The 25,861-nt window shown below is 35.6% G+C and overlaps 1 protein-coding gene across 1 annotated transcript in view; it reads right to left on the reverse strand.

The window, feature by feature from the left end:
• ADAMTS3 (ADAM metallopeptidase with thrombospondin type 1 motif 3) overlaps positions 1-25,861 on the reverse strand; it is a 298,193-nt gene that overhangs the window by 13,008 nt on the left and 259,324 nt on the right. Inside the window, exons 7-18 of the mRNA XM_007457205.1 lie at positions 24,251-24,407; positions 23,421-23,526; positions 22,870-23,013; positions 22,119-22,251; positions 20,537-20,650; positions 18,387-18,532; positions 17,263-17,438; positions 15,281-15,414; positions 13,604-13,727; positions 10,158-10,238; positions 8,213-8,376; positions 2,457-2,622 (exon numbers count right to left, since the gene is read on the reverse strand). Coding sequence (XP_007457267.1) covers positions 2,457-2,622; positions 8,213-8,376; positions 10,158-10,238; positions 13,604-13,727; positions 15,281-15,414; positions 17,263-17,438; positions 18,387-18,532; positions 20,537-20,650; positions 22,119-22,251; positions 22,870-23,013; positions 23,421-23,526; positions 24,251-24,407 — 1,645 coding nt within the window. The remainder of the gene's footprint in view (positions 1-2,456; positions 2,623-8,212; positions 8,377-10,157; positions 10,239-13,603; positions 13,728-15,280; positions 15,415-17,262; positions 17,439-18,386; positions 18,533-20,536; positions 20,651-22,118; positions 22,252-22,869; positions 23,014-23,420; positions 23,527-24,250; positions 24,408-25,861) is intronic.

Here is a 25,861-nt window from a genome sequence, read left to right on the forward strand (position 1 = left end):
GTTTCAGAAGCAAATTAGTTAAATAAAAATTAAATAAACAAAAATCCTTTATCTTTAATAAATATTACAAAGTATTAAATAGCAACTGCATGCTTGTTAATAAACTAGATCCTGATAAAACAGTCTCCTGTGAGAGTCAGATATGAAAACTATGGCGACAATACCCAGTGACATAGGCTTCTACAGAAAAGACATATAGAAAATTGTAGGTCTCTTTGAATGGCTTTTCCCAACAGGTGGGAAAGGATCTGTTCTTAAAAGACTTGAATGTCAGACAAATGTTTGGACTTTATCCAGGGAGTTATTGAAGGTCTCCACAAGCACTGACTTAGACGTTTAAAAAAATATGTGTGTATATATTTTTTAATGTTGAAAAATTTCAAATCTACAAAAAAGGTGTAAGGAAAGCACAATGAACATGCTACATGCCTTGCATCTAGATTAACTTTGTGTTACTGTGTCACCATATTTGATATATATTTAATATATATATTAATTATAATATATAGTACACATACTATATATACATTTATATATAAAATGTTGCTGAACCATTGAGAGTAAGTTGATGACATCCTGATTCTTCACTTCTAAATACCTCAGCTCATAACAAGCACATTCTCTTACATAACCACAATATAATCTTAAAATCAGAATATTTAACACAAATATAATACTATTATCTAGTATAAAGATGATATTCAAAATTTATCAATTGTCCCTAGAATGTTCTTTATAGCAATGTTTTTCCAATCAATGATCATGCACTGCATTTAGTTTTCACAGAATTAGTTAGGATTAGTTTCTGAGCCTCTTTTTGTCTTTTAATATTTTTGAAATGTATAAGCCAGCTGTTTTATAAAATGTCCCACAATTTGGGTTTCTTTGTCAACTAATGATTAGATTCATTCAGGTTTTCACTTTGGGCAAGAATATTACATAAATTATGTTGTGTCAAATATCATATATTAACGCATATATGTGGAATCTAGAAAATGGTACAGATGAACCAGTTTGCAAGGCAGAAAGAGAGACACAGACGTAGAGAACAAACATACAGACACCAAGTGGGGAAAGGGGTGGGATGAACTGGGAGATTGGGATTGACATATATACACTAACATGTATAAAACAGATAACTAATGAGAACCTGCTGTATAGCACAGGGAACTCTATTTCACTTCGCTGTACAACAGAAACTAACACAACATTGTAAAACAACTATACCCCTGTAAAAAAAAGAATTATGTTGTGTCTTTAGGGTAACACATTAGGAGACTGAAGGATCTGAATCAGGGAAATAATATAATTCTACTCAAATTCATTCATTCATTCATTCTTCCATTCAAGAAAGATTACCCCGGAAATAAACGAAGAGAAGAAAATCAAATTTAGTTGGCTAGTTAAGAGACCTTTGCAATAATCTTCCCTTCCAAAGCTGTGAAGGAAACCTGGTGAGGGAGAAATAGATCTGGTAGGTATCAAAAAAGCGTATCTGGTAAGTCTTGTGACCAAGTAGATGTTGACAATACAATAGAAGGGAGGATCCAAATTAAATAAGCATCTTGTGATGAATAAATTGTCATTTAAAATAATTATCTAAAAACATTTTATGCCTCCTCTGGAGAAAATAAAACTTTAAAAATACATCCTTGAATTTAAAATTATGAAATATTTACCCAGGCATTCCCTATACAAACAACAAAATAATTTCTTGTTCTCAATTATTCAGTATCATTGTGAGAGAATTCTGTCTAGGCCAGTTCCATTCTGGAGCATTTGTTGTTCTGAGCTAGAGGAATGGATGATGGCAGAGATTGAGAAACTCTGAGAACAGCTTAATGGATCTACTCTAGAGAGAGCAGAGAGGTGGCAAAATGCAGTACAAACATGTATGAAGAAGCCAGACTACCTCCCTGGGTTTGTATCTCATGGCCCCAGGCAAATTACTGATCTTCCCTGTGCTTCAGTTTCCCTATCAGTATGATAGAGGTAATAATAGTACTGACCTCATAGAGCCATTGTGAGCATTCATCATTAATACGTAAAATGGTATCTGGTACATGGTGCAACTAAGAGCTCTTTCATTATTAACACTGAAAAGAAATGCATAGGTATGGAAAGTAAAAGTGGAAAAGAAGAAAGGCAAGAACCAGAGGACACTGAATTTGGGAGAGTCTGGAAAGAGTAAAGTGACTAAGGGTAACACTACATGGATATGAGACAAGGAGGAAAGGCAAGGGGATTTTTAAGAAGGTCTACCACTGCTATGAATGGATTCCTATCCTTTGTAGATCCTGAGATTTCAGTCAAAATGCTTTGTATTATTCAGTCTTGGTTATAGTTGGTGTTTATCAGATTGTGGTCTCAATTAGAGACAATCCTTAAGGCAGAAGGAAGAAGATTGGCTTTTATATGAATTACATTTTAATATAATAAATGTGTTCAATTGTTACCTCCACCACAGCGTTTGGAACACTGAGACCAGCTCTTCAATGCCCACTCAAAAGTATCTAATTCTTCCTGGATGACATTGTTGTTGTTGATTGTAGGTGCAGAGTCCTCATGGATGATGTACTTATATGTCAGGCTAGAGCGCGTATCATTCTCTTGAGGTATAATCTAACATACACATGAAATAGATATGTAAATCACTTGAGAGAGTATTAAATTTGAATGAAAAAATTACAAATATTTCAGAGTGTGTATTTTATTAAAATTGGAAGACTTTCAAGTAGCTTCTAAAAATAGAATGTTTTTCTAACACTAAAGTACATGTATGCCCTGTTTAAGAAAAAAAAAAAGCAAATGTATAAAATATCTTGACATTAAAAAGTTAAAAAAAAATCCACCGAGGAGTAAGAAAAAAATTTGTATTATAAAAATAATAACCTTACAATAAAATTCACCACAAATTTCCTCAAGTTATATATCTCCTGAGTGTACTTAAAAATTATTGTTTGAAAGACTGTTTTGTTATGATAATAAAGATAATAACGTTCCATCCAGAAAATACAGACATCATGGAAAAATATAAAGAAAATAAAAAGCATCCATAATTCCAGTAAACCAGAGAAAACTAAAGTCACTTTTATTATTTTGGAATATAGCCTCAAGATATCTACATATTATCTCTGTGTGTGTGTGTGTGTGTACACATACATACTTTTCTGGTTTTGCTTATTTCACTTAATGTGTCACACACATTTCCCAAGACAGTAAATATTCTTTGAAGACATACTTTTAAATGTCAGCATAGTGTTTAATCCTAGTGTGTGTTATTTAATCATATAAATGAATATTTATATTTTATCCCCAGTTTGTGGTGATTTCTGATTCTCTTTAGTATGCTAAAGGGTACAAACACTTTTTTTTTTTTTTTTGCGGTACGCGGGCCTCTCACCGTTGTGGCCTCTCCCGTTGCGGAGCACAGGCTCCGGACGCGCAGGCTCAGCGGCCATGGCTCACGGGCCCAGCCGCTCCGCGGCACGTGGGATCTTCCCGGACCGGGGCACGAACCCGTGTCCCCTGCGTCGGCAGGCGGACTCTCAACCACTGCGCCACCAGGGAAGCCCACAAACACTTTTTTATAGCTCTCATAATAGACTAGTGAATGGCCCTTCAGAATAGAACAATTATTACTTTCATAATGAAAGTATATGACAATGCCCCCATTCAGCACTGCATATTATATCATTTTCCTCTTTGTTAACCAAATGGGCAAAAGATTGCTGTTTTAATTGTTATTTATTTGATAAATAGTAAAGTTTAATTTTCCTAAGGTTATTGGTCACTTGTATTTTGCCCACTATGTGTTGCATGTTCATGTTAGGTCCTCTTTTTTTTATTGCTATACATACCTTTTTTTCCTAAATAATCTATGCAATAGGAATATTAATCCTTTTTATAAGAAACTTTGCAAACATATTCTGTTTTTTATTTGAATTTTAGTTCATTAGCAAAGCACTCTTTTTAAAAAAAATAGTTTTTACTGACTTTCATGTAGCTTTTATAGGATTATATCAATTACACAAAAGGAGAAACGTGCAGTTCATTAGTGTTTTAAATTAAACTTTTAGAAACAGCTTTTGTTTGATACTAAATCTGCTAGGATGAAGGATTTGGTTATCTGGGTTCTCTTTTTCCCCCTTAGTCTTTGTTTTTAAAACAGTATTAAAAATTGAGCATCAATCCCTATGTTGGCCCTTATATGTGGCCAGATGTCTAAGCTTTCAACCCCAGATGGCCTAGCTGCCATGCTCTGGGGCTCTGAACCTGGGGTTCCAGTCTTTCAGAGAGGAAAAGAAAGGCCATGATGACAGAGCACAGCTTGTCCATAACCCCTGTCCTAGCTACACATTTCCTTCTTATATCGCCAGCCCACATGGCTCCCTGGGGTCACTCTAATATCACTGGCAAAGACTTAAGGCAGGGCTCTGAGGCCAGACACCTGTGCTCCTGGAAAAGAACGCTCTGTCATTACATACGAGTAAAACAGAGCTTCTGATCTCCAATCATTCAAACTTAATCTAAATAGAAGTTTGATTAATATATATTTTCCTATAAAGTTATCTAACCCAAGGAAGAGAATGAGAGTCCAGAAATAAGCCCACTTAAATTTGGACAATTAATTTCTGACATAGATGAAAAGGCAATTTAATGGAGAAAGGACAGTTTTTTCAACAAATGGTGCTGGACATTGTGGTGGCTTAAAAAATGTGTCCACAAGTCTTTTGACACTTTCCCTCTCAAGAAATGGAGCTTAATTCTTCTCCCCTTCAGTGGGGGGCTGGACTCAGTGACTTACTTCTAGTAACTAGCAGCAGACATGAAAGGATGTCACTTCTAAGATTAGGTTAAGACTGACTTTTGTCTTGGTTGCACTCTCACTTTCTCAGTCACTTGAATCACTCACTGTTGGAAGCCAGCTGTCTTGTGATAAGGACACTTAAGCAGCCAGTGGGCTCATGTAGTAAGGAACAGAAGCCTGCCAACCACCATGTGAAGAAGCTTGGGAAGCAATCTTCCAAGGCCTTTCAACAACCATGTGACTGAGCTGGGAACTGAAAAGATTCTCCGTATTGCAGTCTTGAGGTGACTGCCGCCAGAGCTGAGAGCATCCTCATGAGATTCTCTGAGCCAGAACTAGCCAGGTAAGCTACTACCAGATACCTGACCCAGAGAAGCTATGAGATAATAATGTTGCTTGTGTTCAGCCACCAAGTTTGGTATAATCTGTTATGCAACAGTAGATAATATGGACATCCATATGCAAAACTAAGAACCTAACCTAGACAAAATGTATATAAAAATTAGCTTAAATGGTTCATAAATTTAAAGGATTAAAATGTAAAACTATAAAACTTACCAAAAAAGGAAAATATTTTGACCTTGGATTCGGCAAAAAACAAAATCTTATATAATAAGAAAGTCTTGATCCATAAAAGGAAAAATTGATAAATTGGAATTCAATAAAGTTAAAATATTTTCTTTGTGAAAGACACTACTAAGAGAAGGAAAAGAAACTACAGAGTAGAAGAAAATATTTGAAAGCCACATTTCACAAAGGACTTATATATTGAGTGTATATAAAGAACTCTGAAAACTTAAAGAGAAAAAAGCAACCTACTTTAACAATGGGCAAAAGATTTGAACAGACACTTTATCAGTGAGAAATAATTTTCAAATTAAAAAAAAGACTTAGAACTGAGTGGGAAGATTTGATTTTAGATTAGTAATATTTTTACAGGGGATCCAATAAATACTGGTATACAGAATCTAACAATATTCAAATTAAGTTGATGGCTTCTGCTTTCGTCCATGAGGAAGTAATAGAGTTGCCTTCCTGATATTAAAAACAATAAAACTGGATAGAATATTTGAGGGAATTTTTTCTGCAATGAATAACATGGCAAAGGACAATGATCCCTGTGAGAAGAGTAACATGCCAGGCAGGTCCTGGCTTCCTGACAGGGCCAGGTCTGGACCCTGGTACTGGGAGCTGGAGCCCAAGCCAAGACAGCAGTCTCACTGAACTGAGGAGGAGGGTGGAGTTCTGGAACTTTCAGGGCAGGGCACTAAAGAAAAGGGGGCTTCGTGGAGGGTGGTCCAGAAAGCTGCATGGGTCTGAGACTGAGGGCTGGTCCGTGCATGCCCAGGCCAAGACACCATGCCATCTGTGAATGAGTGGCTGCTTCAGGGCTGAGAGCAGGACAGAGATACCTGAGGACAGGCAGGGCTGAGGGCCCTAGGTGTTCTTATGGCCTCCCTAACACTTCAGGTATTCAGTTAAGGCACCAGAAAGCCACGCCATAAAAATAAGAACAAAATTGAAATACACCAGCCCTAAGAAAGGATAAACCAAACCTCAAAGGATTAGTGGGAATGAACAATAAATTAACTATCAGACAGAATAAAACCTAGTGCTTTTAAGGAAGGCAACATAAACCAAATGCCCTACAACTTATCATCTATATTGCTCAGTGTACAATGAAAAAGTGTAAGAAGTATGAAAATGTGAACCATAATCAAGAAAAAAAAAAGCAGCCTATAGAAGCAGACAGTATGAAATCTCAGGACTTAGAGGAAAAGTTGGACATAATGAGTGAAAATACATGGACATCTCAGCAGAGAAATTAAAATGATAAAAAAAGAAAAATGAACCGAATGGAAGTTCTAGAAAACAAAAGTACACCATCTGACATGTAAACTTTACTGGATGGGCTCAATGACAGATTGGAGACCACATAAGACAGTCAGTGAACTTAAACACTGTTCAACAAAATTATCCAATTTGAAGAATAGAGATAAGACAAAGATTACAAAAGGATGAACAAAGTCTAAGACACTTGTGGAAGAATTTCAACTGGTTTAACATACATGTAAATGAGTCCCAGGAATAGAAAAGAAAGAGATGGGGAAAAAAACATAAACTTGAAGACATAATGGAAAATTTACCTCAATTTGGTGAAAAACATCAACCTACAGAGCCAGGATGCTTGGTGAACCCCAAGCCAGATACATACAAAGAACATCGCAAACTAAGCATGTCACAGACAAACTACGAAATAAACCAAACCAAAACAAAAAGGAGAAAATTCTAAAATGCAGCCAGAGAAAACTGACACATTAAATGCACAGCAGCAACCTAAATGAGGTTGACTTCTCATCATAAATAACAGCTTCAAGAAGACAAATGCTACATAAATGAGTCAAAGACAGCTCCTGTATATTGGGCCCTAGGTCGTATTCACAGCAAGTTAAGACCCACCCATTAGCTCTAAAGCCAGCTGGCACCAAACTCAGATTTTCATGTATCCAGTTGTTTTAAATGTAGCCCAAAAAAGTAGATTTCTAGCTATCTGGAGCCTGCTTGCTTTGCACCCCAAATCCACTAATTATAAATAAGACTTTGTGGCTATCAGGATTCCAAGCTGCTGCTGCTACCCTTTGGAGTTCTCAGACCCAGAGTCTCCCCACTGTGCTGCTGAGTGACATCACCTGGACACATAAACCCCTTCTCGAGTTCCCCTTCCCTCACGAGTTATCTTGCCCTTGTCTCCCTCCTGATGGTGGCCCCATAAGCAAACCTGCTAAGGTATCACCCAAACAATATGTGTGGGTGCTACTGCCACCTCATGGTCATATCTATTTCCTGGATCAGCCCCCAAATTCCTGGAACTCCCTACAACAACAGAAAAACATCTTTAAAGTGCTGAGAGAAAAAAACAAAACAAAAACTAGCCACCCCCAATTTTATATCTAGTGAAAATATCCTTTAAGAATGAGGGTGAAATAAAGATGTTTTCAGAGAATTGAAAGCTGAGAGAATAATTTGCTAGCATGCATACCCGCACCACGAGAAATGCTAAGGGAAGTTCTTTATATTGAAGGTAAATGATACTAGATGGAAAATCAGATTTACAGAGAAAAACGAAGAGCATCAGAGATGGTAAATATGAGGCTAAATATAAAAATCTATTTTTTCTCTTTTTGTCTTTAAAACATAACTGATTACTAAAATCAAAAATCATAATACTGTATTATTTGGTTTATAACATATAGATAATAAAATATATGACAAAACTGCCCAAAGAATAAAGAGGGGAGCATACATGGAATTATAAAAAACAAGGTAAACATGTTGTGAGATAAATTAATTATAAAAATGTAAACTAAACCAACTACATAGTGAGCCTGTAATGCCACATACCAAGACAATAACAGGATCATGTAAAGGTCCATCCGTGTGAAGAGTTTCAATGTCATCTTCAATGTTATAATCCCATTCCACGCCAAGATCTATGAAGGTCTTCGACTTGGCTTCCTCCCCTTTGCCATTTAAAATATAGTGGCCTGTAGCCTGATTCTTAATTGCTGAAGGATGAAAAATGAGTAACCGGCATACTTTATTTTATCATATTACAGCTTTGAAGATCCATATTAAGTCTATCCCCTTCTATAAATGAAAGACCATGTTTATGAGCATCAAAGCAATCAAAATGAGTGTTACTTCTGATAGGACTCCTACTTCATTCATTAGGCATTCAAAATTCTCAAGAAGCATTCCTAACCAGTTAAAAACAGTGGCAAGATGGTTAAATAAGAAATAAAAATTAACAAATATTCCCATTTGAAAACACTGCCGAAGAGGTCAACAGTTTCTAACCCATTCGTCATATACATTTCCTTAGGAAGGTGGAAATATTTTTAAAATAATGGCTATTTCCACAACAATTAATACAAATGATTTATGCTAGGACAGAATATAACATAATGTCTTTTTTTTACTGTGTATCTCTTTCAAGTTAAGGCAAAATATTATAGGTACTCAAAATAGTTGAACTAATTTTTAGACCAACAAACAATTAGTCCTTATAAAATTCTATAAAATTCTAAGGTCACATTACCTACTTATATAACCAGGAAGAGCTCTTTACTGGTGATAGAATTTGTAATATACTATAGATTTACTATACCTTATAAAATAAAATGCTTTCTCTAATGGATAAAAAATAACAAACGGGATTTTAAAGTTTGGAGGTACATCGGCATTTAATGATGTTAGGAAATAAAATTTCAAAAGTTGTTACCATTACCGAAAATGTGCAGAAAACATGAGTAATTTTAGTTAAATGCATTTATTCCCCTTGAAATTTTTAAACTAGTCTAATTTTTCCAAGGAGAATAATCTGAATTCTAGAATGAAAAGTAGGGAATTTCAGTTACTGGAGAAAGAAATACAGCTAGACAGCAGAGACTATTTTGGAACCTAGTAGTGAATATACTTTAAATACCAAAAAGAAAAAAATTCTACGAAACACCATAAAACAATCCATTTTTTAAGTTACATAAGTTTAGAAAAGTAATGTACTATAAATTTTCATAGGTTTGACAGATGTGTCAGTTTCAGAAATCTTCTTAGTGCTTTTATAGCTCAAGGAATATGTGAAAGCTATGTTTACATTTGTACGTTCACTTTGAATACAAACCCCTTTAGAGTGACATTTCTACGTGATCCTCTCATAAAGGAGGAAAAGAATCTTCTTTTAGAAATTATAAACAGGATAATTTGCAGATAATAAACAGAAAACATGCAGAAAATGAATCTGCATGTGCCAGTCAGAAACTGGACACATAACAGATATCAGGAAAATTTTTATTGGACTAGTAAAATCCAGATGTGGTTGCTTTTCAGTCAAAGAACTTAAAATGCACTAAAAGAAGAGGCATGCAGTATGGCACCAACCAAAATATCAGAACTAATTTGTCAGCATAAATATGGCAAATTTTTCTGATATTATTAATTTAGTGCATTTTATTAACATTTATTTTTCTCATCTCCAAATACAGAGCAAAAATGCATAACAAATTCAAACTTGTGAAATTATTTTTTTCCCTCATGTCATGATGAACCAACCCAGGTTTCACCAAAAGTTAAAACTCTAGTTTTGAATATTTCTTATTTTAGAGAAAGAATAGTTGGGAGAAATGACCAACAAAAATCACATAATAATGCATTTACATATAGTTTTGAATTTTATGTGTAAATATAGATAGAGATACATACATATGTATCTCTATCTATATATTATTTCTTTGACGTTTCTATGTTTTCAGTGCATGTTAAAGCAGAGCCAGCAGACAGAAACACTTACCAAGAATATGAGGAGAAGCCTCGTCTTCTTGGATTAACACATGTCTAGCACCAGGGGGTATATCAAACATCTTAAGGTACCCTTTGCATGTGTAGTAAATATTGGAGGGAGCAAAGAAGAAAACAAAAGCAACAACCATGGTTAGTCAGGCATTACATTCTAACTGCTCCTGTGTGCAGAAGAGGGCATCCATAAACCGAAAGAAGCAGTTTCAGAAATTAATTTCAAAGCATTGGTAGCTTTTGTGACATCTGGCATAAGATCAGAGGAATCTTTTTTTTAATTAAGTTGAGGGAAAAAAATTAATCTAGTTTCTAACTCATTAGTCACTTATTTTGTGCTGACCTACAAATTGTGTCAACAATAATTCAGGCAAACACTCTACTCCCCTGTGTCCCTCCGATGTGATTTTAGTTTTCTAAGCCATCCTTTTGAATAGGGGTCCATTTTTAGTGCAATTAGTTCGTGAAATTCTTGATATATTTTATCTGTCTATATACTATTTTAAAAGCCTAAGTGGCAAGTATAAACAGCTAAACTTCTAATTAATGAAGTATCTTCAGATTTAAACACCTGCTTTATTCTAAAGAAATTACAAAAGAAAAATCCATGAGTAGCTTTCATTTATATTGTGATCAGCAATTAATTTGAAAGCTTTAAACAAGTTTTAAAGGGGAATGTTTTAAAATATGTGCTGTAAATTTGGTTGGAATATGTCTGCAGGTTATGTTGTGCATTGCCTCTATACGTACCCTAAGTTCAATCTTCTAATTGAGAAATCACAAAACCAATATGCTGAATAGTTTGTCTTCGGTCTTAAAATCACATATCAATCGTATTGCAGTCATTGTCTTATATAACAAACTTTCTTAGTATTAACACGTGTCCCAAAAATTATCTTAAGATCATTTAGAATTAAGATCCTAACCATAAATCAACAATAATCAGGGCAAATAGAGAAACCAAGATGTTTTACCTCGCTTGTAAGAAAAAAATGAATATAGGAAGATTATGCAACTTATACACCTTCATTACATCATGAAACCTATAATTCATATATTACAAGTATTGACAGAAATTCAGTTATAAATACAAAATTGCTTATGGAATCAGAAAGAAATCTGTTTTTCTGTCATTTCCTATATTGACAATTATTACCTTTGTGTAGATTTACCTAACTCTTTTACAATATTTATTAGTGTCTTAACTAAATGGGGGTCAGGGTTTTCAGCACCTGAGCCTGGGTGATACTCAGTACCTGAAATGTACCATGTTTGCCTGAGTGCAATAGCTGGAAGTAACATGCTTAAGATGCCAAGTGTAGCAAAACAGCTTGATGCCATTTATGGATGCCCATCTTTCTGCAGTTTGCTACAACTTACCCAGTACATTTTTAGCTTCCCTTGTTTCAGCAAGAGAAATATTACGAGCTCCTTTGGGTAAAGTGAAGGCGCCTCTCATCTTCCCTTAAATAGAATGTCTTTAATTAGTGGAGGGTTCATGTTTATCAAAGTCTTGCTGTTTCATTGACTATACTATAAGCTATGTATATATATTTACTAGGTAATATATAAAATATGTTCCATAATTTTATATGTTGAAGTCAAAATGCATTTATAACAGTTAGCTAATGCCAGTAAACTGTTAATAGTCAATGAAAGTAAGACTAAGCGTGAATGAGAAATGCTATAGGTGATTTGAAGTTGGAATACTTGCAGATTTCATTTTCCAGCAACTTGAATTCTTTACGGCACCTCTTGCTTAAATTTTTCCCTGTTGGAAAAGGTTAATTAGTCTATTGAATAACTACAATGATAACATTAGTTCAAAGAAATGGATGTTAGATTATCTTCAAACAGTTTGAATCTGTATGACTGATTAAAGCTTTCTTCTCTTCTTCAGAACTTGATTCACAGGTTTAGCATAATTTTTGAGGTATCTGAAAAAAAATATCACTGCCTTTTATTACACATAATGTAGAATGGATAATAATGGTAAAAACCATTTTCTTTACATTCATTCACTCTAGGAATAAAAAAAATTAATTATTTTACACCTAAACAAACAATACATAACTGCAATAAAGAAAGCACGGTAAATTATTTCACATTAAGATGGAGAAAATCACATTACTCCACCAAAACCATTGTATATGTATATAATTCTAATTCTGTTTGCTTTATTAAAATAATACAATCAGCCAGAAATGGCAATATTTGATTTTTAACAATTTTCAAAGTACAAAGCATAGTAAATTATCACACAGGAATAGCAAAGATATCAGTAACTAGAGTAGGGAATGCTTAAGAAAAACACATTAGAATATAGTCAACTACCTCTGCCTAGCTCTAAATATATCAAAGAGCAAAGCTGGTATGTGTGGAAATGGCTTGAGCTGTGCACCTGGGGTATAATGGGAGTAAAAAGAACTAAGAGAATTACTCTATTTGGATAAAGAGCAGTTTTTTATACTTCTTATTTTTCTAAAAGGAAAAATTAGCGCTATGACAATGTGCTCAAAGTAAACCAAATCTTTGTTTTTGTTTTGTTTTATCTTGTTTTCTGTTATTCTATAAGAGACTATATCTTGGATGTAAGAGAAGCTTTTCAAGGAAAGCCTCACATTAAATTTATCTTTAAATGCTGAATTCTCAGAGACATTTGTCCAATAAATTTGTGGAATAACTGAATAATATTTGTTACAAATTTAAAGAAATTATTCAGCAATCAATGTTTATATCTAAGTCTTATGAAAATTCCAATGAATTATTATGAAAATACTAATAATTTTGCATATTATTTGCTTTTGGTTCCATCTGACGAACCTTCACCACATGCCTGAGTCCAGGCCATTGACTGTGTAACAAGCAGAGAAATTCAAACACATAAGCAATTATACCTCAGGTTATTTTTTGGTTGTATGTTCCTCAAACTTGTTTGATATAAACTTGTAAATATTATGTGAAATACAGACCCTAGATTTATAGGTTTATAAATAGGATAAACTTGTTCACTTATAAAAGAAGCAAAATAAATGTAATATTTTTAAAGTTGTATTTAAAGTTTTATAATATTTTAAACTTCTGATCAACAATTTATGTGCAACAGAAAATTCAAAATAAGCATTAATTCTAATAATTAGCTTTAATGCATTTTATTAAGGACACAGAATTAAACAAAACACAGATTTTAACTAACTACTATAATTGATATTGGTTTTATTTGTTCCTTATCTACATTTAGTAGATTCATTTTTTATCATGGACACTATGAAGTATGAATTGTCAAAGTCATTAAAATAATTCCTTCAAAGGTAATCTGAGTAAAAATAAATCAGCAGTTAATCTTTTTATGCTTATAGAGAAAGTGCGGCGTTCCTAAAAGAAGTCTCGGACAAATGCAAATCATGGAGAAGGATACTGAATTCACAAGAGACCGCATCTTACCAAGCTTCCTGGGTGTTCTGGTAAATGTCCCCTTTACGGTTCGACAATGGGAATTATCTCCTCCACAGACCCCACACTTATCCTCAACCTTGTTAGAACTGATTTCTTTATCACAGCCCACTTTCTGGGGAGAGAAGATATTAAATGTAGCTAATTTTAACGTGCCAAGTAAAGGTCAGCATCCTGGAGAATGATACACCATTTGTTTCATCATGGGCCCACAGACAGGAACCAAAATTCCTCTCTATCTCTGATTTTTAATCCCTCAGTCTTTTAAAGAACTACTATAAAATAAAAATGACTTGTACTCTGGGCAGTAAAGTATAAATTTCCCTCGGTCTAATGAAGTGTTTCCCCCGTCATACATAGGCAATCATCAAACATTTATGGAACGCAGAAGTTGTAGCTGATGCTAAGGAGACAAAATTAAGAGGCGTTTCTCCCTTGTTGCCTTCATATTTATAAAGATGAATACTAAAATAGTGAGTTGTCTATTAGTACAGACTTTACAAGTTGGTAAGGGATGTGAGACAAAACATCACAGATGTGGTGGAGATTTTCATAGTGCCCTGAAGGAACAGACGGTGTGGAAAGGCAATTCAAGAATAAAAAGGGATTAAAACAGAGCCATAGAAGTCATCAAAAGTGGGTTCAGATAACGATATGTGAACCATACCTAAACTAATGGAAAGTTAGTGTTGTATAGTGGTGAAGAATAGTGAAAGATCTGCAAATCACAGGCTGTGGAAGGCGTTGAATATCAGGAAGAGTTTATATTTTCACATTAATTTAACAGGGAACTACTGAAAAGTTTTCTGAACTGGGGTAGGTCCTTAATATAAATCAGTGTTGGATAATGATAATGATACTGCACTCATAAGTTTGGGATGAGAGTGAGCAGAGAAAATACCGACAACATATACATTTAATGCACCAGATACTGTGGGAGGTGAAAGATGAACAAAACACAGATTCTACTTCAGAGAAATTTTTGTTCAGCTATGAGGCATCTGCGAATTTTGAGATTCTTTTATATAACACTTTAGTTATGCTGAAGCGAAAACGAATCAGACAGGAGCAATGTGTTCGGTTAATAAGGATAATTTCTTATCACTTTAACCTGTGAACATGAACAAAAAGTAAACTGCATTTAAAAAAAAGATTAAATGGGCAAAAGACAGTTTTTGCATCTTCACTAGTACTTTTGTTCTGATGTGGAACTCAGTGTTTAAACTAAGAATTAATTGGAAGGTGAGACAGGGAGAAAGAGAAGTTTCTATCATCTTTTAAACAAACGATAAAACACATTTAGCATTGAATTTTTAAAAAAGACTTGGTATTGTATTAGTGGATGGCTACTATAATATACTCAAAGCCAAGGCATGGTTCCCAAGTTGTATTCCCAGCCTTGAGGTATCAGAGGAAGCCGCCAAAAATGCATTTGGCTGGAAATTAGGAAAATTAATTAAATCTTGATTTTGCCGGTGACCAAAGTTTGATTTGATGAATTGCAATTTCTTCCCAATTTAGCTTAGCTACTGAACTATTCATAGATTCTCATTGTAATGTGATCTCAGATAAGAGTTAAAATATTTTTGAAAATATGCAGATGAATGAAAGGAAAAGTAGAATTGCACACTACTGTACGAAGCTTTGCGGGAAGCAATCTGAACTCACCACACACTCTCCGCGCACACATATGCTGTATGGGTCTTTGTAAGAGCAGCGCGTTCCGTCATGCACCAGCTGTTTCATATAAGCAACATCTCCAGTCTCTTTGGATTGACAGTAAAGGTGGCATCTTTTCTTGGCTGCATAAGATGGAGGATTAAGTCGACTATTTATGTAAAATGGTATATTTGAACAGTATAGTTTATTTTTTTTTGTAAAATATACAGTTTCAATGTGGTTTCCTGAAAACAAATTGTATAAATAAATAAAGAGTAGGGGAAAAGTATGCATACTTGGCATATTTGTTTAAACCAGGGCGACCCTACACTTTGACATCTAAACTGGGATAATTCTGACAGTGAAAAGGGGCTCTATTAACAATATACACAGGGACAATAGGTATAAACTGGGACTGTCCCAGGCAACGAAGGTCATATGGCTGGCTACCCTAGACTTAACCACAGCTGTTCAATAAATTTCATTCAGCATCAATTTAGTTTTAGTGACACTTAGAGCACTGAAAGGGTTTCTCTTTTTTTTTTTTTTTAATAATTTTATTGAAGTATAGTTGTTTTACAGCGTGTTAGTTTCAGGTGCACAGCAAAGTGATTCAGTTATACATATACATATATCTATTCTTTTTCAGATTCTTTGCTCATATAGGTTCTCATAGACCAAGCTTACCAATTTTATAGTTTCATTGCCTGTCTTCATCTGTGCCATGACCTCATTTCTCATTCACATCTCAAAATTAAACTTTCAGAACTCTATTGCAACAATGATCAGTGGTCTAATGAACTTGTATAAGATGACCAGAAGTTGAAATACTGTAAGCATTAGTAATATAAAAGTCCAACTACTGTCTGTTCTGCAAATGAATATATGTTTAATACTAAATATATGTTTAATACTAAAAGTTTCACCATGGTAGTGTGAATCTTTCCAAAATTTATTACATTCCTATTATATGCCAAGCACTGACTTACTCTTTGATTTCATTTTCCCCCCAATTTTGTTTTCCAAACACAGAATGACAACTTGGTGGAAAAAACCCTGCAGTCTATACCAAATACCAAGATGTGCATCCTCTGCCCATCCTCATTTCTGTATTCCCACTCATCCCATTGTAATTAGATTCTGCCACTTTTCTCCTCAGCCCTATAATAGTCTCATGTCTACTCACTTCCCATCTCTTTCCCGTCTTAGGGTTTCTCTTTTGTTTGACTCAAAGGCCTAGTATAGTTTTTGCTTCTTGCAGGATCTCATTAATTAAATCTAAGTTATGTGACTCACTTCCCCAAAATAAATAAAAATAATGCATTGCAATTTTGAATTCCTACACATATGCATCTTTCCTTTAAAACAGCTTTTAATCTGAACTCAGCAGTGTATTATATCACAATAATTCTGTAACTACTTTTTATTCACTCAAGTAAGAAATATGTCAAGAAGTTCCCATTTGAACAGATTTAACCAAAAATTCAGGGGTAAGAAGTGAAACATGACAAGGGAATTTCCAAGTGTATTTCTTGATAACCAGTGTACACTACAAAAGTAAAAGGTTATGAAGTGCCTTTTGTTATTAAATAATGGTCTTTGTCTTATTCCTGACTTGGTTGTAAAATAACTATATTTTTCTCTAGTTATTCAGAAAGGAAGGATCACAGTACTCCAGAAGCATTTCCTAGTAGAGGGATTTCAGTTGCATGAGGAGACTCAACATCTCTCCCAGGCGTTGCTTTCTACTTGTCTTTCCAGTAGTGACAGTGGCAATGCTGCTTCCCAGGAGCTATGCCATAATTCTCACCTCTCTAGAGAAAGGCGTGTGTTAGCCTTATTCTTGGAAACCCAGGAGGACCTACCCCTATAAGCACCAAGTTTTCTAAGTTACCAAGTAGAGATCAAGAGTCCAAGGGATTGCGTGTTGACAAAGCTTAAGCTCTAAGTAACCATCCACACAGCAGGAAAAGCGAGGGCATCTTACTCACAGTCGGGATGTTCATATGGCAACCAGTGGTGTTTGGTATTCTGGTATTCAAAGTGGGAGTTACGCTGCTGGCACTGCTGGGCTCTGAAGTCCTCAAAGTGTTTTTGGCATTCTTCTGTATTACAAAGCTGGTACTCAAAATTAACACCAGGACAATCCTGACCACCATTGATGGGCCTAAAGAAAAGACAACATTTTAAAAGGCCTTTTGGCTCTGGTCCAGCAGTTGAAGCTTGCAGACACAGTGCTGGAGGACAGAAAGCCAAGGCTTCTGAGCTGCCAGTACAGTGAATGAACTCATACTTCCTACTTTCAATCCCTTTCCAAAAGCACTATCCTCTCCCTGCTGAGGTTCGGGGGCGGGAATTCCCAAACTCAACTTAAATCAGTATATTTTAAAGCAGTGTATTTTTCAAACAGTGTATTTTAAATGCACAGCAAAAGTATATAAAGAAACAAAAAACAGGTATATGGTCTCAGGAAAATTATATTTTATATCGTGTATAAAACATGTAGAAGCAACCCAAAGAAACACTGATCATAGCTCTATGCCTCTGTTTCCTAATATGTAAAATGAAAATAATAATCCAATCTTCCTCAGAGAAACACTGTGAGGAGTAAATGAGTTAGCATGTTTAAAACACTTAGAACAGAGTGTGGCTCACGGTGAACTCTCGCTGTTCTAACTACTATAAGGATAACTTTTCCCCCAACAGTTCATTGGCCTTCTTTCACCATCTTCCCGTCACCAGCTCTGTAGCATATTCTTCTCCTAACTCGGAAGTGAGGGAGCCTCTGGATGGTGTTGCTCCTGCCGGCAGGCCTGTCCTTTCTCCAGCGGGTCTCACAGCCTCAGTGCCCAGGTTCTAAGAGCACAGCCATCTGCTTTCCCCACTCAGCTCCTTAATCCTCCTAAACAGCAATTTCTTTAACAATCTCTAATCTTAACCATGGACTACTCTTCACAAGATTGATAAATGGGGATTTACCCAAAGTAGAAACTTAAACCGTTAGTTTTCATGTTCTGTGTTTCACATGTACTTCAAGAAACAGAGCATTAGTGACATGATATTGAAGCATTTTCTGGTCTATCCCAATAACCAGAATGACAGGAGTTATACTCACATTGGATTATTGCACTGGCGTGTTCTAAAGCGAACACCAGTTCCACAGGTCCGGGAACAGGAGCCAAATTTGGTCCATGATCCCCAGTTGCCATCTTGTTTTTGCTGATTAGCATTCTTCCACATGCAATGACCCTTATAGCACCACTTAGGGAAATGACACAAAGCAATCATGAAAATCGCGCATATGCTAAAGCTGAAGTTCTTATACAAGGATCACCAAGCAAAGGACTCATTTCTTTTTTATTTTCTTTTTCAGGCAAAAATACACTTAAAATTATCTCAAAGCAGTGCCCTGTACACTGGGTAATTTAGACTTGCATTTTTAAGTATAAAATTTAAAAAATAACATTCACTCAGACAAGGTTTTAAATGACACGTTTACCAGTGAGTATCAAACATCATAATCAATAAGGATGATCTGAGCACCCAACTTGCCCAGTAGGTGCTATTCTACCCTTCATCCCTCATTATCTATATAACTGGAGTTTTTTAAGGGCAATCTGCTCCCCTTTAAAATAATGACAGGAAACCATATGTCTTAATTTAGAAAATAATTAACATAACATATCTAAAACATATATAACTTTCAAAACACTTGTACATAATTGTTAAAATTTTCCTTCACAATGATTCTGAGAGATATATAATCTTTACCTTTCTGATGAGGAAAACTGGGACCCGGAAAGGACCATGAGTAGTGTAAGACTCTCTGACCGGAAAAACTAAGTGGGGAGTACTAAAACATGGATACTGTAGAGGCCTAGAGCTTACAGTACCCAGCACACAGCAGATGCTCAAAAGGTGTTAGTTCTTTTCCCTTCTAACATTTTGACTCACTTTTTTATCGTACATACAATGAAAGTGTTTCTTAAAACTCAACTCTGGGAAATTGAAACATAACACAAATATATTTAGGGAAGTTGGACGTTCAGAGTTGGTTTACAGAATACCTTTTTCATAAAGCAAAAATGAATCAACTCGTTGCTTCTGTTTTTTCAGTCAGAAGTCTGTAATACTGAATTTTCCCAAAGCAACACACGGTACAAGTTTAGCATAGTGCCTAAGAGTTTAAACGTGAATAATGGGAGATTTTATTATTATTATTATCATGTTTGTAATTCTCATAGCAAGTACAGTTTATACACATTCGAAATAGAGCTTTAAAGGGCTTCAGAAGACCTAAAAGCTATATACATCTTCTTTGCCAGGTTTTGGTCCTATCTACAATATCTTATTTCCAAACTAGTCAAAGCTCTTCAACTTCAGCTCTTAACATCCCTTTGTTTTGGGTTTCATGATCTTTCCCCTCCTGAGTAGTGTAGCTTGGCACTGGGCCAGTTTCTGAGCATTTGATCCTCACTACGAAACTTGAGATTGAAACTTCTGGGCATCTTTCCCCAAAGAGCAAGGCCAAATCTTCTGTACAAGTTCACATGACTTTATTTCTGGACAACTTTCACAAGGAATGGGATGCCAGCAAGTAAATCAAATCCCATTAGGGCCCAGATACTCGGCTGAGCTGCCGCTTCCTATTCTATCAGTAGGGGGCTGTACAGTGGCCTCAAAGATGTCAGGTCCTAATCCTTAAAAGCTGTAAATGTTACCTTATTTGGAAAAGAGTTTTTGCAGATGTAATTAAGTAAGAATTTTTAGATGGGGAGATTATCCTGGATTATCCAGGTGGACCCTAAATGCCATCACATGTATCCTTATAAGAGAGGGGCAGAGGGAAATTTATACACAGAAGAGAAGGGGGCAATGTGGCCACAAAGGCAGAGACTGGAGTGGTGCAGCCACAAGTCAAGGAATTCAGTCAATCACCAGAAGCTGGAAGAGCTAAGGACAGATTCTCCACTAGTGCCTCTGGAGAGAGTATCATCCTGCCCACACATTGATTTCAGCTCAGTGAAAACTGATTTTGTTCTTCCAGCCTCCACAACTGAGAGAGTAGTTTTCTGTTGATTTAAGCCACTAAGTCTGCGGTAATTTGTTATAGCAGCTATAGGAAACTTGTACACAGTGTTCATGCATTCCCACAATGAAACTTTATGTACTATGGTTTTCTTAAAAATGACGATACATGTTATTTAAAGATGATTATTATGCAACGTATCTTAAATCTTTATTGTATAAATAGATTATACTCACTTTTCCAGCAGCACATTCGGTCCCATCAAGTGGGGGTCCTTTTTTAGTCTTACAAAAGTAGGGATTATCAGGATGGCTACACCAAAGCTGTTTACATGGGTCAAAGGTTCGGAACTAGAAGAGAAAAAAACCGAACTCTCAGCGACATAGAGATGGAATAACTTGTACCAACAACACCTTCTACACAGTTTCTTCATGTCATGTTTTTTGGATATTTTAATTTCAAGTTAACAGTCAAAGTTGTGGCATGTTAAGAAAACAAACAAACAAACACTGCCTAAGAATTCCAAGTAAAGAATACTTTCATTCCACTTTTCTAAAATAACACTGATAAACAATGATTTGTCTGGGATTCTTCTGTTGACTTTTACTATTTTTTATGCCATTTCTATCTTATGGTTTTCAAACAGACAATATTGGGATTTTTAAAAGAATGAGTAATTATTATGAACATTTTAAATATGAAAACATTATAGTGGTTTTGCAGCTCTCAAGCCATCAGAATGGCTTCTCTTTATCCCTGAATGTATGAACGAGTCAAAAATAAATAATAAAAATGCCCATCACAATGAGCCAACTAAAAAAAGAAAATATTTGTCAAACTTTCTGTGTAAGATAATGTATTCCAGGTATAAAAAAATATACAATACATTCATATAGTTTATAAAGTACTTTCCATATATTTGATCTTCATAACAATCCATGGCTGAGAAATATGGGTTATAAGGTAAGACTATAGTTATGGGTACGATAAGACAGTAACAGAGACAGACCAGAATCTTAGTTTTCTCACTCTTAAGAATGTCTTTCATTTTCCTAAAACACTACATTACAATATCCCAATGTTAAGCACACATATTTGTGTTACTGTTTCCTCATCTGTTCTCTAACAGTAAATATCTTATCATTCTTTAGATAAATTAAAAAATATATACATATATATATCAAACACCAGTCTACCCACATCTTCATTGACTACACCACTAATTATCCAGATACAGACTCATGGTCATAGCTTTTTTTTTTTTTTTAATTAGTACTCATTTTAGATCTGGGTTTTTTGTTCTAATTCCTATTACCTAACACAGAAACTGTAATTTTCTACACTAGTGAGCCAAACCTTTAGAATTCTCAGGTCAGAACATTACCGCAGGTCATTAGGAGCTGACCATGTATACCTTACAAACAAACCAAATATCTGTATATATCTGCATATGGAGGAATTCAAACAGCAGATCAACTTCTTTTGATGAAATACTTTTTTTTCTTGCTTTAACAAATAAAGTTTTCTCCAACATAATAAAAAGCCCTATTTACCAGATGTGTGACTTAAGCAAGTTGCTTAATCTCTGTAAGTCTTGGCTTGTTCATCTGTAAAATAAAAGTATACCAACTCCCTTCTAGCCTGTCACAAGGATTAAATAAGATAGTATAATTAAAGCACTTAGCTTTAGCATGTACTGACATAGCAAACACAAAATTGTTGGTTCATATTCTTGCACCAGTGAGTCTGTAAATGTCACCAAACAGGAGCTAAGCAAGTAGATTTCAATATGCAAAATCTAAATTGACTGTAACATACCGCAGTGCACATTTTATAACCAACACCAAAGTCAAAACGACATTGCTCATCCATAGAATAATTGATTCCAGGAAGTTCTGGGAGTTTGGGCCAGTCATGTTCAAAAGGGTCATCAAGGAGACAGTCATAAGAACTGTAGGAAGGAAAATACTGCATGTAGTTAAATGTTCATTTTTTTATCATGTTCCAATGAAAAAGTATTCTTAGGTTACATACTTGGGAATTTCATCAGATCATAAAGCAAGGTTACAAAAGCATACCTTTTAAGGTTTTTAGTTTCAGCTCCATTTAGTAAAAGACCATTCATCTTTATTCATCCCAGGAAAATAAGCCAACCATACTTAGAAACACAGTAGAACCATGACAACCTTGTTCGTGTCCCTAGCTGAACCCGCACATGGTGTGGCAGGGCAGATCCTGACCCCTACGTTATGGAGTATAGGTGGTACCCTATGCAGGCATTGCATGACCATCCCCTCCTCAAATCAACTTTGACCATTAGTCAAAGATTCCATAAAGAATTTACTAAAAGGAAATCACAGTAAAAAAATTCACTTAAATTCTAGGCTCATGGCTTAAAATATTGCAATTACATTGTGGAATTGTGCCAAAAGCTGAGTCACAAGAAAATGTTCATCATGAACAAAAGTTTTCATTCCCTGGGAGTTTGGTTCTGATCAAGGTCCTAAGAGCCAGTTTCACATCTGTATTTCTACTATAACATTCTCATGACACGCAGAAGGAGACATACTGAATGTATCTTTTCAGTTCTTGGCCGCTGCAGCGGGACCAGTGGTAACGATGAAATGCTGCTTGCACCAAAGGAGCCATGACACTTCCCATGGCAGTCTCATCACCGCACCTGTTTCCTTGTCCATCATGCTCCATTCCCAGCCTAGAACACAAAGCGAGACCTTACTGGTAAGAATCATCATAGGGGCCATGGTTTTGGCATCATTTCTGTTTTGAAAATAAGTACAGGAAAATAGGTGTTTTTTAAGTTAATGTGGCTTTTGTGGAGAAGTCACAGACACGGTGAAACAGAGCAATCTGACACAAATGCCTTTTTTATTCTATAGCTATGAAAAGCCCAGGAGTGTCTCTGCAAGCCAGAGTCACTCATTTAGTTTCAGTGCATGACCTCTTCACTGTTTTCAGCCCCTCAAACTTGGCAAGGGATGAGAGTTGCATGCTGGCATGCACTCTGCCCAAAGTATGAACAATACTGAGAGAAGCAGACAGAAAAGACCTTGTTTTTTTCTTTTTTCTTTTTTTGCTTTATAGCTGTCAGTGGTGACTTACACATGGCCAGTTTCATGGGCTACTACAAAAGCAGATGAAAAACCATCCTCATGATTCAGGGTACAACTTCTCACTGGATGACACATGCCTGTGACTGGAGCATATCCTGTAGAGAATAACAATTACTTTCATTTTCATTTTATGAGAAAACCCATTAAGAATTACTACTGGACCTTTGCCTAGGGGGAAAAAAAGCTTTTCAGGAAACAGAGGCAGTATTATTTCTCTGCTAGCATTGCACCACATTCTCTTGGGAAAGCCACAGGTAATGGGCTCTAAAAAGATTCATTGGGTCTGCATTTTCTCCTCTCTTAAGGGAAGGAACTGCCTGGGGTTACCATTCTGTTCTGCCCACCAACTAAGCTCTGTCTTTCTGCTGTAGTGAATGGTCCTTCATATCACAGTACTGATGAAGGGAGCCAGAAATTCCACCAATGTTGAAAAGAAAACGGTCAGTCTAATTTTTTCCGAAGTCTACATCAGAATGTATTAGATAAATGTAAGCTGACTTTGGAAGAAAGCTCTTTGGCAGCAGACATTTCCCATGGCATCTCCCTTCCCATTCCAAACAGTTAGTGGAAATCACACCACATTTTACAGCATCCCCTCCGTACCCCAGATGCAAACTCATTATTGTAAAGGAGAGTGTAATTTATCATGGTATTTAGGTGGCATTTAGCATTGCAAATTCCACAGAAGTCACTGGAAGCAACAGAAAGTGTATGCTTGGCTGATGCATGGAGGAAAGTGATGGTAGAGATCTGAACATTTGAACAGACTCCCTGAAAAGTCATGCCCTTAATTTTTCTTCTACATATTAATGGAAATACCTTGCATTCCAGCAGGTCCGAAGTCTTGCCTGGTTAAGAAAATTGCATGATCATGGTGTTCAGAATGATTGGGATCAGATTTTTGTTGTTGGCAAGCCCAGCGACACACGTTCTCCAAGCTCCTGGATGGGTTTCCCCTTTCTATGAGGCTGATGGACTAGGAGGAAACAATATGTTAAAGACATACACAGTATTTTCCCAAAGGCTTCCTTTAATAACTTTCTCTGAAATTAACATTTGAGATTACAGTAATTAAATAATGTACAATAATATTATCGGGGGCTTACTTGGAAATAAATACTTATTTGGAAATTCTACATGCCCATGAGGGATACCTTTATGATCAATATTACCCGTGTGAAAGGTGGCTGACACCATTAATGGAAATACATGACGCTGAGATTCTTTTGCTGTTGTGAAGCAACTCGATATTAATCAACTGGGTAAAAATTCTAGTAAGAATTCCTGATTTAGCTTAGATTTTTAGTTTCATAAATATTAAGAACAAAAATAGAGGATACATGGAAAGATTTGGGCATGAGACATTTTTTCCCAGGGATGTTAAAGTGAAAGATCTTCAGTTTCCATTTTTTTTGGGGGGGGGGTCCAAAATTAATCAACATACAGGAAGAATATAAGTTCTTCAATGAGCTGGCAAAGCTGGTGGAATCTTCAATTTGAGGAGCAAATTATATAAACCTCACACTGAAAAAAAAAACCTACCCTTTTTTTTAACCTCACAGCAATGAAGAGGGGTGTACTCATATCCTGCAATTCCAAGAGATGGATTGACGTTCCTTGGAATGCTTCTACTATTACATTATTGTCAGGAGTTAAAAGTTCAGAGGGAAAGGCCCCATCCTTCAAGAACCCAGGAGCCATACTTCCCCGAGAAGTTCTGATGGAATGAGAAATTGAACTTGGAACCCCAAATTAGTCCCTACTTGGCTGACCGGCTGACAGCTTTGTTACATTTCAGCAAATGTTTTTATCAGTGTTTACATTCTTAAGAAAAATGTTTGGTTTATTATAGTTGAACACATGCTTCTCCAAACAAATGATTTAATAACCAACTGAAGGCTGTTAACATCTCCATCTGGATCTGACTTGCATTGTGTTGGAGACACAAAGTAGGTCAGGTTTGTGGGATAAACTAAAGATCAATGACACCCTCTCACCAGAAATAATAAGTTTTCATACATAATAAAATGCAAACACATGGATTTTTTTCCTGTTTGCTAAATGCATAATTTCATTAGTATTCCATAATCAGGAGGATTAATTATGGGAGGGGGGACATGTAATTTTAAACATCAAGAAAGCTGCCAAGTTAGTCACTTCCCCTAAGCTTTCTCCTCAAAGGGAGAGACCACTTCCTCCATTCCATTATTTCCAAGGACAGGGACACATCATTTTAAAGCCAGCTAAAGTTACATTACATAAAAATGCCTATTGTATGTATTTTGACCCAACATTTTGCTTTCAAAAAGATTAATGCCCTTTTAAATAAAAAAAATATTCACCGTGTGCTTTACTTTTCTTAATCAAAAAGACTCATATTTCACATATTGCTTTCAAGAAATCATAAGAGGGTAAGGATCTTTGTTATTT

The sequence above is a fragment of the Lipotes vexillifer genome, unplaced genomic scaffold, assembly GCF_000442215.2.
Source record: "Lipotes vexillifer unplaced genomic scaffold, Lipotes_vexillifer_v1.1 scaffold1051, whole genome shotgun sequence".
Taxonomy (NCBI): domain Eukaryota; kingdom Metazoa; phylum Chordata; class Mammalia; order Artiodactyla; family Lipotidae; genus Lipotes; species Lipotes vexillifer.